Here is a 16,779-nt window from a genome sequence, read left to right as displayed (position 1 = left end):
GACGTTTGTTTGCCYGGGCTCACAGAGCAGTCAACAGTCAGAGTTTGGAGCAGTACTCAGATTTTCAAAAACCTGCGACTATAAAAGAACTCACTGGGCCATACGCCTTTCCAGGAACTAATCATTACAAATTATAAATTACTTAGGCATCTAAAGATAAAAATCTTTCTTACTTCAGTCAGTTTGACTAAAAAAACTACTCACTGAGGCTTCTGAAATGGGCCATACTTGCAAGACAGGGAGGTGAAGTCTAGATTATTTCTTCAAGAGGGCATGAGGGAAAGCAACTTGCCCAAGACTTTTAAAGAGCTTGTTTCCAAAATCAATCAGGTAGGGGCTTGTATAAGCAGAGAGCTGTGTTCACAGCGCAGTTGCCTAACCAGAGGGTCTTCCACTTTCATGCATGTGTATTGCAGGGAACGTATGATGACTGAACTTCATTCCTGGGTAGGGATCTTTGCTTCATTTAATTTTGGCTCTGCAGTCTCTGAAGTGGCATGTGACGCCACACAGGTCCCTCTAGTCAAAAAGCATGGTGGAGGTCTGCTCCTATCTTGAAGATGATTCTGTAAACACACAGACAATYCCGTCCCACCTCCCACATGCCCAAACCACCATGAAAACCAATAAAGATGCTCTTGTATTGACTTAAAGAAACTACACTTCTTCCTTTCTACATCTTTAATAACATTTGGCTTTATAACTGTTGATACATTTCAGATTTTTTTTTCACTAATGAAAACATCTCATGGCCATTATCCTTGTCCTTGGGCTGTATTTAGCTGGTATCCTAACTGAAAGTGAAAATTATCTATGTGGTTTGAATAAGAACTAGATCTTAACATAACTGTTTCAAATCGAGCAAGACTTCTGCGTTTCATTCATTACAAAAGCAGGTTGAGTATAGAGAGGTGGGAGTTTAGTCTCTTGGTAAAGATGTCTACCACTCCGAGCGGCATTTACCCGTATTTTCCTCTTACCTTGTAGTTCTTGCTAGTCAGAGCAGAGTAACTGCCCTGYGGTGCTCATTAACGTCTACCTGAGCTCCCTACAGCTTCCTCCACACTGCGTTCATACCGGGCTTCTACCTGTACTATTAAGGCTCTTGACCTAATCTGTATCAATTTCACCTCTTCAATAGTTGGGAAAAAAGTCTTCTCCCAAACTAAGATGTCACAGAAGTTAAGTAAGCTCTAATACATCAGTCACTAGCAAAAATGGCTGCATTTTTAGGAGATCAAGTCCGCGTAATCAAATAGCTCCTGCCAGCAAACACACAATGATGTTGAGATGGCTTTGCTGGTGATCTAGCATTCTCCTTGGACAAGCCCTGCCTGGCCTGTGCTATCCATAGCCTTATCTGTGACATTTTACCGCTGTAAAGCTGGAAGAGCGGTCCCTCTGTGCAGGACATACGATTAGTGCATCACTGGGGAGAAGACACATTACTGCTTATCCCATTACACTGACAGGCTGCCAAGTTACACAAAATTTATGGGCCGTAACAACCCCTTGCAACCTCATCTGGTCAACTCACAGACACATGTGGACTATTTTAGGTCCACCTTGTCATATTTTTGTCATCTCATTTTATGATAACCCTGCATTGAGTCTATGCCTATATATGACTGTGCCACACTGAAGAAAACAACAGTACTTTCTAAACGTTCTTGCAAACTGAGGAGCAGTCTCAAACCCTGCAGATATCAACATTATATTTATTGGGTTTATATCATTATTAAATAAAAAAATCCCACAAAAATATTTTGGAAAATAAATAGACTACAATGAGCCTGTTTCATCTCCACATAATCTTTGGATAAAACTCAACAAACTGGAATAACACTAATAACTCATCTTTCAGCAAATATTTATTCCCGGTGCCATACAGTGTCAGAGACACAGGTCAATTCCATAAAATCTCCCGTCACAACCTCAATAATCATCAATACAAATTCTGCCTGAATAAGGACTGAATAATGCAGGAAGCAAAAAGGGCCAAGGAGCCTTGCTTTGGGTCAAGAAAGATAAATGCCCATTTCTGTTGCAATTTTCAGCAAAACCTGTGCTCCCTGTTCCAGCCCAGAGGTTACAGATCTTCCTGGAACGTAATTACGTTTGATAACAAACACTTCTGTCAAATGATAAAATTAAATCCTGTGCAAATGGCCAACAGGACTGTGTGCTCCTGATGCAGTGCAGTGGCCCTCTACAAAGGACCCCATTTCATCCAGAAAACCCAATGTTATGGATGATACCATTTGCATCGGCTGATAATGAAAAAAATAAAAAGCACTGAGATGGAGCAGGTGAAGAAATAAATATTTTTACTAATCATAGGGGCAAGAGGACGGTAACCCTCAATGGCAAAAGAACCACCATTCCTGCACTGCATACTTTTTCCAGAGTTCACTGTATACGCGCAACCAGTTTTACATTTTCTCCAAAAAGATGCAGCTGAGGATCAGAAAGGGAGCTGCTGTCTTCTGGTGTCCTTGGGATGCCCTGCACCAGCAGGACCCTCTCTCACGAGAGGACCACTGCTCCTTCCTTTAGAGCAGCCTTCCCCATAAACAGGGAATCTACAGCAGGAGGGTGACCAGGAATCGCCCAAGAACAGCAGATGTCCTCCTGCAGCAGGAGCAGAGCAGCAGCCAAGCTGGAGAGACGACAGGAAGGAAAAGGCCTCTAAAGGGACTCTTGGGAGTTTATTCTGTCTCAAAATCAGGGGGACAGTAAGGAAAAACTGGAGGAAAGGATAAGTGCCCTTCAAGGACACTGTTACAAGGAGGTGAATATGTCTGCAAGTCTTTTATTTAATTCAATAGTTACGAGTTTTCCTACTTAACAAGTTGCCTTTGCTCTATTTTGCTTTTGTGACCTAATAAAAGTAATCTTAGGATTAAAAACACTCAGTACCTCTTGGTGGACTTCCTTGAAGAAAGCAAGGGGTATTTCCATGTCTAAACTTCACCTATCTCAGGCTCTCATAACCGAGCTCAAGATGGAGAGGATGATTATCTAGCATGCAATATGTTTTTTTATTGTGAGGCAAAAGAGGAAAATTTAAGAAGGAATTTGACTATCTCTTAGGAGAGAGAGTTGATTTACCACTGTAARATCATATTAGTTAGCAGAAAGGTGACAAAGTAATCCTACTTACACTAGTCAAAAGTTAAAATAGGCTCCTACAGAAATCCTTAAGTATTAAATTCCATTAAGGCAATTTTTTGAAAAGAAAGGCTTTTTCTTATTTTTTTTCCCCTATCTGTATCAACAGTGCAAAACCCATAAAATTTCTGTATCAGCATGCGCACACTGCTGCATGGAACAGAACTTACCTCCAACACCTCAGCATCCTGGACTTGGCAGAAAAAAAAATGTGGAGAAATCATGAAGCTTACTGGTAATTATTTTTGTGTGTGTGTGTATATATATATATATATATATATATATATATACACACACGTGTATGTATAAAAAAAAACAGCCTGTGATTTACATCAGGCTGTGTCATAGAGAGAGGTACTGGCAAAATTTGCAATGATGTCAAGCAAGTAAAGAACTATCTGATAAAAAATCTGGCGGGATGCTTTTTGCAAAATTAGCTACAACATGTTTTCTATAGCTGCCATTTCAAGTAAATGACTCAGCTGTTTTAATTAGTCCCTCAAAATACCAAAAAATAAAATGAAGGCATATTATAGGCTCATCTCTTATGATTTTTATTTTCTGTTTGGAAGTAAGTTTTAAAAGCTCAGAATCTGCAGGATGGGCTAAAAACTTCAAATCCCCATATTTTTAACACAAGCTACCTTTTGCTATTTCTAGGATGTCTATTACAATGCTGTCTTCTGCTATCTTGTCTTTCAAAGATATGAACCACCGACAACTCTTGCTGTCTTCTTTAGGAGATATAGCTACTCAGCACCTGCGAAAATCAGATCTGGACTCAAGTCAATTTAATATCAGCGACTAGTCTTCGCTGCTAGCCTTGAAAGTCCCAAACACCTATTCATCCATCTTACAAGTAAGGCTACACAGAGTGACAGTAGCAATCTATGCAGATGGAATTTGGCTTGACCTACAGACAGAGGTATAAGAAGGACTCACTCAGCCTGTCCCACTCCATCTGAGACTACAAAGAAAGGTTTCAATGACAAAAAATAACATTTTGTATCACAAGCACTTCTTCACTAGTATTTAGGGAGAAAACACTTCACTAAGATGTTTAAGAACGACAAGAGAGTTTTGGTACATATTTGTGTTTCAGATCCAGTCTCTCGTCAAACTAACAGGCTAAGTGTCAAAAGAAGGAGTGATATTACCATCACATCTAAGTTAAAGTTTATTTAATACGAAGAAGTTTACAAATCCACCATGCAATCCACCATGCTCTCAGTCTGGGACTAGGATGACTAGAGTATATCTTTGTGCTGTTTTGCCCACTATACTCTTCCATCTACAGAGGTCTGAGGGGTTTGCAAACATTAACTAGGATGCATTTTACTGAACTCCTGCTAATAAACTGATGACACAGAAGAAGAAACACTGTCCTTTCTTACTTCCATTTCAGTTCTCTAGCCATGAGACCGTGCTTTCTTTCACAACAATTTCATACACAAAATGTTCTTTCATCCTAGAAGTCAGCTAAGTGATTTAACCTTGAGGAACAAATAAACATGCGCCTATTACTGTCTGATATAATTACTAAAACAGACTTCATAAATTATTCTCAGTAGATTTAGAATCGACAGGAATCTCTCCACCTATCTGACAGTTAAAACAGGGTCAGCGTCAGAGAAATTTCAGATGGATTTATAGCGAGCTTCTGCAACAAACTCTACCACTGTCTTTCCTAATTCTTCAATATTGTGCCCATAGGAATAGGTCCTTTTAAGAACCTAGTGCTCCCTAAAGGGGACATATCCATTGCAAGCAAGTTAAACTTACTGAATCCATTAACATCTTGGCAGCTGGAAGAGAAAGCTTCTTCATTGTGAACAGCACTGAGTTTGGTAGATGTCTTGTCTGAAGTAGCCACGGGACCCATCTCCCTCTGCGTGCTGGTCTGAGTCTCCTTCTGCTTCTTGGCTAGCTTCCTTTAGGGTATTTTGAAGAGGGGAGAAAGCAAGGTCAGTTTCCCTTGTTAAYAACAGAACAAAAAAAAAGAAAAAAAAAATCACAGTTATCCCACTTGGACTGACATGCAGGGCATGTGGCAAACAGCACRAGAAGAAAACCCACGGCTCTATCATCTAATTGCTATGGAGTGCCAAAAACATCGTGGTGGAAGCCTGTGACTCTGAGCTTAGCTGTCCCTCTCAGCAATGCATCTCTCACAAACTTGTGTCACCCCAGCAGCAGGCGTGCTACAACGTCCCCAAGTAGGGTGATGCAGGCACATCTCTGAAAGCCACTCCAGGACATCYAGTGGGCACTGGATGAGGACAGTGCCCGTGAGGAGGCAAACGAGATGTAGGCACCTGCTTCATGGGGTCAGCTACACTCGGTCTGGGATTTTTGCTCAATTCTTCAGTGAAGCGTGAGATCTGATGTTGAAACTGGAGTAGGACTTTTGCCCTGTCCTCAAGCAGAGGAATGAGGCCAGCAACCTCCACTAGGTCCTTCCAAACACCCAAACSGCTCTGAGAACCAGAGGCAAGAAAGAGCAGGGCAAACTAAAGGCTGAAGCCACTTTAAAAATGACTATGTTCAGACAGGCCTGTTTGAGGAGAACATGTCTTTTCTTATTCTGAGGAGACACCAAAAAACATTGGCAAGAGCAGAAATGGTGCCAGCTCTGAAAACACTAACAAAGCTAAGAATATAAGCGGCTCCTCTTTTGCAAACACAGCTAATACTAAGAAAATGGAGAGAAGCAGAAAAAGTGAGCTGCTAAGCTTCCACTGACATTTGACTGCCCTGTGCTTCATTCATATCAGAGAGCAAAACTGTTTAAAAATGAATGTGTGACATTCTCCAACCCGCACCTTGAAAAAATATCACACAAATCCCTAGCACCAGCAAAGAACTTTGCTTACATGGCTTCCACAGATAAGAAAATAAAACAAAATAAAAGCAAGAAAAACAGATTACTGTAAGTAGGAGCTTTAGTTCTTTTCCCCCATGTAACTCAAAGCAAAAGAAAAAAAAAAAGAAAAAAAAAATCCTAACAACTAAATCACTTTGCAAAGAGGTTTTTCTTCACTAAAATGACATGCTTACGGTAAGTACTACCCATCTTTTAAACTTCATTAGATTCTTAAAAGGATATTCCTTGTAGCACTGTTCAGCAAGCTTTATTTGCTTGGCATTTACGAGTAAGTTCAAGCACGCAGCTGAACCCCAACCCTTCGTGAGATGGGGGAGCTGGGCCAGTTGCATTTGTTTGCAAAGAAGGGTCAAAGAGCACCAAAATCCTCGTCTGTGTCTATGGGAAACTACTATTTAAGGCAAGCTGCCTGATGCATACCAGGACAGCATAGGTTTATGGAGAAATTCCACGTGCTGCAAACTTCCAAACAAATGCATCCATCTCATTTGCTCAACCAGGTGAGGATCAGCCTTTTGTGGTCTGAAGTCGAACCCACAGCTGTTGTAACCAGGGGCCAGGATTACAGAGCAGTTTGCATGCTTAGACCTCGCAGAATCTCCATGACGTACCCACTTCTGCAGATGAAGATGCAAACGGTGGAAGGGGACTTGCACGATGAAGCAAAAAGCTGGCATTTAACAACGTTAAAAGCTTTACTTTCCATATACAGCAATGCTAGCACCGATAGGTTTATTAGCTCTGAGATACAGCCATGCGAGCCCACTGCTTTGTGTGCCATGGTAACAACGGTAGCCTTGGAGTGTACAAACTCTGGTCTGCTCTTTTAATCCTTTAGATTTGCTAATCATACATGGCTACGTGGATTCTTTGGCAACAGGAATTAAAATTTCTCAGTGGGAAAYACTAATCCAAAATGCAGAAGTCCTTACTAACAAGCACTCCGGACTGCTGGGGTGAGCCACTACAGCTTACCACTACTGATGTTTAAAAATGGTGAGTCAAGAGAGACCTCCTTAGTAAACCCAGGTTAAATTATTTGTGGCAATAATGACCTCCAAGTCCCAGCGCTCAGTATCTTTTCAGCAACGCCAAAAAGCTAGAGAGAGCTGGAACTGGCAAACTCAATTCCCCTTGCAGTGAAAGAGCAGTAACATGTTCTGCACGTTCTACACAGAAAAAAATCCCCCCAAACCCAAGCCCACTATTCCCCAAAGGCCTGCAGATGGGGGGTGGGGGGAAGGAGGGAAGGAAGGAAAACAAAAAGAAAGAATGAACGAAAAAGGAAAAGCCCTGTGCAAAGCAGTTCTACCTGGTCCTGTAGAAGACAGAGAGGCCCCTAAAACATTGGCTTGAATGCCTAAAAAGAAAAGGTGACATGAGTTTAAAGTTCTCAATCTAACTTGCAACCGCCGCCAGCAGCCCAAGCTCRCGAGGGCGACCTGGCTTGGCACCCGCCAGCGCCATGAATTTCCTTCAACAGCGTGCCATCCGTTTCCGCCTTTCTCCCGCTCGCACCCAAGCACCTAAAAAGTCCTCATCTAAATTTAGAGGGAGACATCTCTCTTTTTGAGGATTTCTGAGCTAAGCTGGCCAGACACACGGAGCGCCCYGCCGCTTCTGAACGTGCCTTTTCCGCCACGCTCACGTCTCTGGGTAGAGCGGCAGCACAGGACTAAGCCTATTCGGTCCTCACCATCATTATAATTCACAGACAGGATTATAAAATCCAATGACTAGCACTTGCTAGAACGCTAGGGATACAGCTTAAACCCACAGCTAGGCAGAGGCTTATTCGCCGGCCCATCAAACTGTCTTTGGAACGGGGAAAGCGTCCCCGAAAACAGGGCGCTGCGGGAGGCCGCGGCCCCGCTCCGCTCGCCACCCACCACCGCCACCTCCAGCCCGAGGGGCCGGCGGTGCCCGAGCGGCGCTCGGGGCCGGCCGCGGGGAAGACGCTTCCTGCCTCGCGCGTCAGGCGCTCGAGCGGGGCAGCAAACCCAGGAGCGGGCAGAGAGCTGGAGGAGGAGGCCGACACGCTCGACGCGTGGTGACGGGATTGAAATGGCAGAACGTCGACGAGGTGAAAGTAATGGCTGCTTTACACTTAAGTRCAAGGGAAACGTGCCAAAAAAGACAACACGAACCCGCGGATGGAGTTTACCGCGTTGCCCTGTTCGGCTCAATCACGAGCTGAACTTCTCTCCGSGAGGGAAGAGAGGACGCACGTGGGCATGGTACACACAGGCGCAAGGAGACAGAAAGGTGCTCAGAGTGCAATAAAAAAAAAATATGCAACGAGCTGTATGACCAGGCAGCGGGAGTCGAGGGAGCTGAAGGCAGGGCAGGACCTAGTAAMAGGGAACCTAAACCAAGTGTCAGCTGTGAAAAAACGACGGAGGCTTGATTTGGTTGCTCCTGAAGCTTCTCTTCCAATCAGAGGATAAATGTAAACGGCTCAAACGTCACACAGAAATCACAGGATTTCCAGTGTAACAGTCAAGGACTCTATCAACTAGAAAGCATTTGCCACTACGGCTATAAATCACAAAGTTCAAGCAATATTTTCACTTCTAGGTGTTCGCAGGATCAGATTCCAATTTTGCAGCCATCTGGATAAACTGCAGGAATTATGTTTTAAAAGCAGCTTCAAATACTTTTCTAGCTTTTTGTATCAATTTTACAAGCCTGAATGCTAAATCTCTAGCTGCCACTCCTAAAGAGCTCTTGTACGTGTACATTGACAGATTTAATTTTAGACGTCTCACAAGGATGGATTATATATACTATAATGTAGATTTGCATGCACAGGTAATTTAGACATTAGATATAGATCACGTAAGTTAAACATGAAATTTCCTCCTACAGACAAAAATTGCTTAGTGCCATGATTTCCAATAAGCAATTTGAGCAGGCTACACAACACAATTCCCACTAGATGCTTGTGCAGAGTAGCCCGCCTGGAGGTTGTACACCATTTATTGAGAGATCTGCCCAGGTTCAMGGAAGGCCATGCAAATGCACAACGGGGAGCGCTGGTTAACTAGCGGTTGTACCGAAGAGGACCCGCCTCAGCCCTCTCTAGATGCCAGGTCCCGCGCTCCGCTTGGACGAACGGCTTCCTGTTGGTGGAGCAGAAGGCAGTAATTACGTGCTGCCATGGGCCGTGCAGCGCGGAGCAATTCTTTTGCTCTAATTGCGCGTCGGTAAGTACTACATCTGCCGTAGCGCTGTGCCCACTCCTGCAATGCCGTGCTCCAAATCACGYGTGTACCAAAGGGAGACGGTCAAGCAGAGACAAACAAGACAGATAAATCTAGAAAACATGCCCTTCAAACAGTCTCCACATACACGAAAGGGTACTGTGACCACAGGGAAGGTGCTCTCCTGGTTCACAGCGGCCGGGAAAGAGCGATGTGGCTCAACTATGGGAAGGGTCATTCATTTTAGACTTTGGAAAAACTTCATGCAGCAAAGGCTGCCCTTCACTCAAGCAGGCCGTGAAGGTAGGCTGTGAAATCCGTCACCGGAGACCTTCACGCACAGCACGGCAGGAGCGGAGCAGGACAGAGGGGCAGCACAGCGGCGGGGACCTCCTCCCCACTCCTGCTGGGAACSGCAGGTCCTCACGTCTCCTCGCCTATCACCAGCAGGGCTGAGGGACATCCTCTGGCCTAAGCACATATGCAGGTTACTGCTTCTTGATGCCTTTACAAGGTCAAACCCTCTGCTTACTGCTGTGCATCRAAGTAGTTTGTCCTCGTATGTTTTAGTCCTTGCCACAGCGAAGCCAAACTCAGCGCAGGAACGTTTTTTACAGGATCTGTGAGTGTAGGATGGGATTCTCTAACGCTGCCTTGGGCAAATTAATCACTGTATTTGCAGAGGATGTTTACCCACAAGGGCACCAGAGCTGGAATAGTCAGAGACATACAGCAGAAGAATGTACTTGTATAAACACATTCACTGAGCACATMCTTCTTCACAGTTCAGGCTAGCAGTTATGCAAGGACATGTTCTAAATAAAATCTCACATACTGCCTGGATCTTTTTCTTTTTCTTTTTTTGCCTTCATTAGCTGTCTTAACTGCTGATTCATTATTCTGTTCCTCCAGCAGCTAATGAAAAATCAGTTTCTTCCTAGAATTCTGATTTAACAAGTTGACTTGCACAAGAAGATCCCACCTTCTACGAAGATACATAGAGATATTTATGTATGCATGTGGTTTATGCAGAATTACATCTGTAAATGAAATTGATGTTTTATTTCTTTTCAAATGCCCTCGCAGAAGTTGGAAATAAATTCAGTGCTAAACTCTGTTATAAAAAAAGAAAAAAAAAAGGCAGGCATAAATTTAGCCTAATGCCTTTGATAGAATCTGTTCCATTAAGAGAAACTCCTGGCTCAAACTTCTGCAACAGTTACAACTTGTATGAAATTACAGTGGGAGTTGCAGGTGCTTCATACATTGCAATAGGGTCCTCAGCACTCTTGCCAGTTAAAAGATAATGGAAAGCAACTTATTTGCCATTGAGAGTCCTTTTCTCACAAATAACATTAAACTGACTGCTTGTAACATATACATGAATCCATCTACTGCCAGGAAGATTTCTCCTCTGGTCCGATACCACTCTTGATCAAATGCTATTCCATAGCATAGTATGTACAATCAGTAGAAAGGGGGRAAAAAAAAAAGATACACTTATAAAACAATGTCTACATTTCCATTCCTTATCCTTGTGAGGAAATTACTGATAAGGGCTCTGTAATGAAAAATGAGGTGTCTGTCATTAAATGCAAAGCCTAAAGTATATATAATGCCATCTAGGTTTTATAGTTCACCTAAGGAAAGAAAAAACCCTCTCAGGCACTGCTAGGTCATACTGCATCTGCTGCAATGTTACATCAATTTTAGCAGCACAACATTGAACTGTATCTTCCAATGTATTAAACTAATTCTGTAGAAATCTCAGGTAAAATTTGTTCTCAGTGTAAACACAGAGTAACTCCTCTGAATAGTTTCCAGCATCATCCTGGTGACAGTGATGTAATCAGTGCACCAGGACCGGAGCTCATAACGCTCTGTCTTTCTCTTCCCCTCGCAAGCAAGGAGGATTCAACTGGCATACCCTGCATCGGTAGACCAAGTTCTTCCATGGACGTCAAAGAGTCTGAAACTAACTTTTAATGAAGGGTAAACTGAGGTACACAAAATTATGTCAACTCTGCATGCTGACCAAGACGGGGAAAAGCGGCCCTCTGGGTTTGTATTTCTATTTAATCCGTGCTAAAGATGTTTATAAAGGCCTTCTCTTTCAGCCACAGTAACGTCCCTTCCCATATGTTGTAGGCAGTTTTTTAYGACATGCTACCATGCAAAAATCCCGTATCTATTTACTCACTAAGCATAAAGTAGCATGAAGAGGARCTTCTCTTTTAAATATTATGAGTATTTTTGACTGGTTTCTCTGAAGTTACGGGTACTCTACCATCTTACAGAATCAGAGTCCTGGAAAGCAATGGAATGCAAGCGATTTTGGTCCCTAATAATAAGAAATGACAGCAAAGCAGGTGARAAAGGGTTAAGAGGAATTATCTGAAAGCAGAAAAGAATTACTCCAAGCAGCACAACTTTGAAGTCCAGAAATTGAAACTAAAAATAAAGCAATGAAGTACATATGGTTGTATTTAAAGGTTTGCCAGCAGATCTATTTGAGAACCTGCTTTTCAATACTGATAACTCATTCAATTCAAATTTGCTTCAGGACTAAAACATTCATATGAGGTCATAACATGGAACCAATTCTATTAAAAAAATCACTCAATACACATATTGCTGCTCTTATTTTTGCAACACTTCAAATAAATCAAACTTCTTTCTGTTCATAAGAAGCTCTGGMAATTTCTATCAGCTTTGCCTAAGATAGCAATCCTTAGCAATTTAAGATTTTCATCTGCAATCACAATAAAACACCCCGTTTCATGTGGAACTTGAAACATGAAACTAAATAAAATTTAATCATATGCTTCTTGATGGATTCTCTGCTTTCTTCCCTCACTTGTGCCCTTCATACCAATTGCTGTTTAGGAAAAAAAAAAGAGACCTTAATTTCGCCAGATCAGGGATCAGACCAAGCCTTGGTCAGAAACRAAATGCTGATACGCACAGCTTGATGCCGCTAGAAGTATGTTCCGTCTGATGACTTTTTAGGTGTTATCTCTGCTGTAGTGATGTCCCAGCTAGCAGAGCTCATACTAGGTGGGATACCTGGGACGCCAAGAGCACAGAATTTATAACGATCTCTTCGCAGTAAGTTTGGAGTGCTGTGTTGGGGAAATACAGTTATATGGTTTCTGTAGCCTAAGCTCCTTTCTCCATTCAGGGCTTCTGCAGGTGCTATGAACATCTAAGCTTGCCTAGAGGCACCTCTGCCTTCCCTCAACTGCRATACTCTGTATGATGCACATCCACCTTATTAAATCTTTGCAGCCCATCACTACTTGCTTCTGTAGCTGCTGAAAGTCAGTGCAACCTCAGAATTGGGCAATCTCCAGAGGCTTATTTCTTCACTTTTCTTGAGTCACTCTCCTGATCCTTGAAAAAAGTTCTAACATATGTGATCCATTGAAGCCACTGCAAGACAGCAAAGAGACAGCTTCATGATGTCCTTACTTTCTCTGTAGCAGAGTAATCCTCAGCTAACTACTTAAAGCAACGCTGTGGCTCAGTAGTAAAAAGGGGTCAGASAGGGCTCAGAAATTGATTCGTGGTTCTTAAATACATGGAACTCAAATATAATAAAGCAGGGAATGGTCTGACCACATACTGCCTGCAGAAAGAAGACAAAATTGTAATGGAAGATCAGGGACTGAATTTTACAGGCAACTGTGCTGATTGGTCGTAAGGAAACAAAAACAGCGTAACAGCGCAGATAGCGCTGTTCTGACATCCACAGGAAACGTGCAGAAGAGGCATTACCATGAAAAGCACTTACACGTTAAAATTGTCCCCGAGTTTAACACTTAGCTTAACTTTTATTGAAATCATTCTGAATTTTTACGGTCAAATGCTATTCTAGGAGAACTGGTGTGAGGTCTAGAGAAAAGAGAGTTACTCTGCATTTACTGTTATGCAGCTGAGCAGAGTCAAGTCTCGTTAGTGCGAGTTTCAAACACTGCACGTTTCAGCTCTCTGCACAGTTAACAAAYGGAAGGGGTCCTCTTTCAATTATTTTCTGATCTGCCACCTCAAGAAGTAAAACCACCCCAACAGGTACATAGGGAGCCTAATACTTAAGTCCTTCACCCTGTTCTTAAGATTTTAACCAACTCACACGGAAAAGAAGTTAACTTCCACTAAAATGGCCAAAAGTCAACGCCTTCCTTGTGCTGACCCGCTGAACACCCTACAGGCTTGCCACAGGTCAAAGCCACGAGGTCCCAGCACAGATACRTATAGGAACAGGCAAAGGAGGAGGCTGCCAGGGCTGAGAGGCTCCAGGGACGAGCAGGACAGATGTGGCCCTTTAGACAACTTTGTCTACACCAGAAGCTAGTGGATCAGGCAGGTTACTGCTTTYGAGGGAAAGGTTTAGGTATGTGATACGGACCTGCTCCTCTCAAAAGCAGCAGTTGCTTTCTCCAGCCCTGCCTGCTGTCTGATGGCAGCAAAGGCATCCAACCCAGCTCTCTGGGAYTCTTTCTTCAGATGATTGCTCCAGTTTTCCTCTCCTCCTGATCCTCTGAGCACTATCATCATGGCCAAAACAGCCTGGCCCTGATTCATTTCCCTTGTCTTTAGGCAATGGCTGGCTCTGGAGCTGTTATATCTAAAGCATTTTCATGTGCCTTAACAACRGTCCTAATTACACATCATCATCATTAGGAATGGAGAGGTGATTTATGCCTGAAAATCTGAGCCAATTAATCACCCGRGGGTCTAAACTGAGACTCTGGACCTTGCAGCTCTAGAAATAGAGACACTTGCTGCAAAAATGTCGAGTCCTTATTCCTGGCTAACAAAAAGAACATCAAGCCTATCCAGAAAYCTTATGTTTTTTAAAAAAGCTTATAGCCAAGGCTGACAACGCCTGACAAYGGCTTTTAGGTGAGAATTTCCCTGCAGTCTGGCTTAATATGGTGGACAACGAATGCACTCTGCAGTTGTCCATTAGCATGTGAAAAACTATGAACATTAACTGACATATCTATGCCCATTTGCACAGGTGTCTGCAGGCACAGTTGTAGATGCAATGGTGAAACAGGAAAAATATAATAGGTGTGATATGAGAAAATAAGATGCAAGCTGCTAGAAAGACATGGATACATGGAATAGTTTAAAAGAAGTGGCAAAAGTGGCAAAAGAAAAGCATACAAGAAAGCACAAATTACAACAGCGAGCATGCTCAAGAAACATCATTGCCAGCTAGGTACTTACAAATAATAGGAGTAGGAATATGCATTTCTTCTAAATGTTGATGGCCAGTCAGATGAAGAAAACGTCCAAAAGGAAAACAAAAAAGAAGGAAAAATACATAATTAGATTTATATGAACTTTTAGCTTTTTTCCAGCGTATAAAATACTTGTGTTGCCACTTGTACCGAGTTCTTCTTCTCCTACACTTTATTCCAGCAGGTGCGTGTGCCTGAGGAATGGATACTGAACCAGAGATGGGAAACATGGTTCTGTTTCCATTTCTGCTACTGCTTTGTGTCACTACGAAAATGTCACTTCCTCTCTTTCTGCCTCAATTTCCCCATGTCGAAAGCACGCATAGGGAGACTTACCTTTCTCTGTAAAGTGCTTTAATGTTTTTTGGAATGGAAAGCATTATGTAGAATTTATTAATATAAAAAAAAACAAATAGGAAAGTGACAAAAAACACCACTTTTGGAATATTCAGACAACAAACAAAACGTGTACTGATAAACCAACTCCTCAAACTCTAAACTGCAAATAGTTTATTACCAGTTCAAGCAACACTACATATTTAGCTGAACAYTGGCTCTGCAGCAGCTTTCGGTGTCACATTCCCTTTTACAGTTTTCCTGCAGTAAGCTTCAGAACCGTTCTGATGCAGAGCAGCACCGCAGAACGAGTCCCAGCAAAGAGTGCTAAGCTAAGAGGTGACAGAACCAGAAAACAGCTTCTCTGAAAAGGCTCTTCTGCTACAGATGTCTCACAGAGCATTAATAATAAAATTATAGAATACCAGGGAGCGCTTAGAAAGCACAAGYGCAGGATACAGGGGTTCACTTCAGCGATTGCTCTGAACACGGCTTCCACGAGGACACGTGGGAACCGGCCGCAGCCACCGCCGGGGCTCTCTGCGCACAGCCGCCCGCGCTGCCCTACGCGTACCGCACATAGGGCCGATCGCACAGCTGCCCTGTCTTATCTTCTCACGTTAGAAATACCTGCTGCTCCATTTCCTCATGGAGTTTATTCGTTGCCCTGGGAAGCGATTTCTCCTGGGAGAAGACRGCTGACTACAAATGCACCAAATGATTACACTGCAGTGAGGTCTGTTCTGCCCGGTTGTGGCTCTCGCCACAAGCCTGAAGTTCAGGCTGGGTAGGTGACCTGGCCCAAGGTATTTGCGTGGCTCTGAATCCCAGTACACCACCAAGCATTTATGGCACAGTGGCAGAATCCTGTGAAACTCGGAAATCCTGCATGAGACGGCAATACCTCAATTAAAAAGCAGTGATTGCCACTGAGCTTCACCGTGAAATTCTGAGTTCCTTTGAACCTCTAAGCAAAGGCAAAATCACCGGGATGTGCAAAATGAGAACCAACACAGATGAACCGGCCCAGAAAATATCCCATTAAGCCCCTCTGATACGCCAGCCTCCTGTTTCACACAGCACTGCCGACTGTAATCCTTCTGTTGAACATCTTGCAATATTTTCTGCTTTTCTCGTGTCTCAGCCACTGGACATATGTGATCACACGAGAATCGCTTCTCATTAAAACTGCCTATCCCTCCAGGCAGCAGAAGCAAGCTTGGAAAGATGAACTCCCTAAGGATGGGAAACGAAAGGCAACAAACAAAAGGAGGAACAGATTTCGAAAATGGCCAGGCCTTTTTGGTTCAAATTCTCCCCAAATACACTGCCTAAGACAGGTGCTTGCTAAGCAATATTTCAAAGCTAAGTGTTAAAATTGGTCAGAGTTACAGACCACTGAAAACACGACTTGCCCCTAAAATGTATCAGGCAATCTGCAAACCCTGCCCATCGTGGGGACAGAGCGTCCTTCTTCACTCAGGACACAAAAGCGACAGGGGTCACTGAATGTGCAAATACCTCTCTAGTAATTCTGCCCTGTAAATGAGGTATGTTCTGCTGAAGGGGCTGTTGGGTTTTATTCAGTTTTAGGTAACAATCTAAATCCTAATCCAGAATAAGGAGCTGACTTTTCACGGACGGAACTAATCCGAGCCCCTACACAGCCCTAAATCTCCTTTTTTTTTTTTTTTTTTTTTTTTTTTCTTTTCATCAATCTTTTTATTTTTACTTTTCAGAAAAAGATGGCTTTTTTTTTTTTTTTTTTTTTTTTTTTTTTTTTTTTTTTTCCTACCGACAGCAGTTTAAGGAACTTATTTACAGTACACCCATGACAGGCTGTCTGATCCTATTTATTCAGTCTTCTACTTAAAGGGGTCACTAGAGGCTTTGTCCTCTCAAATGCGTCAGCCTGAGAAGTGCCACATTCTTCACT

The 16,779-nt window shown here is 42.9% G+C and overlaps 1 protein-coding gene across 1 annotated transcript in view; it reads right to left on the bottom strand.

The window, feature by feature from the left end:
- Nucleotides 1-16,779, bottom strand: part of PTPRT (protein tyrosine phosphatase receptor type T) — a 458,251-nt gene that overhangs the window by 46,605 nt on the left and 394,867 nt on the right. The window contains exons 15-17 of the mRNA XM_085313918.1: nucleotides 14,494-14,523; nucleotides 7,368-7,415; nucleotides 4,954-5,102 (exon numbers count right to left, since the gene is read on the bottom strand). Of these exons, the coding sequence (XP_085170044.1) occupies nucleotides 4,954-5,102; nucleotides 7,368-7,415; nucleotides 14,494-14,523 (227 nt within the window). The remainder of the gene's footprint in view (nucleotides 1-4,953; nucleotides 5,103-7,367; nucleotides 7,416-14,493; nucleotides 14,524-16,779) is intronic.

Source organism: Rhea americana, unplaced genomic scaffold (genome assembly GCF_003343005.1).
Source record: "Rhea americana isolate MKP2758 unplaced genomic scaffold, rheAme1 scaffold_4, whole genome shotgun sequence".
Classification (NCBI taxonomy): Eukaryota; Metazoa; Chordata; class Aves; order Rheiformes; family Rheidae; genus Rhea; species Rhea americana.
Note: the sequence above shows the minus strand (reverse complement) of the source record. Positions and strands in the feature narration are given on the sequence as shown.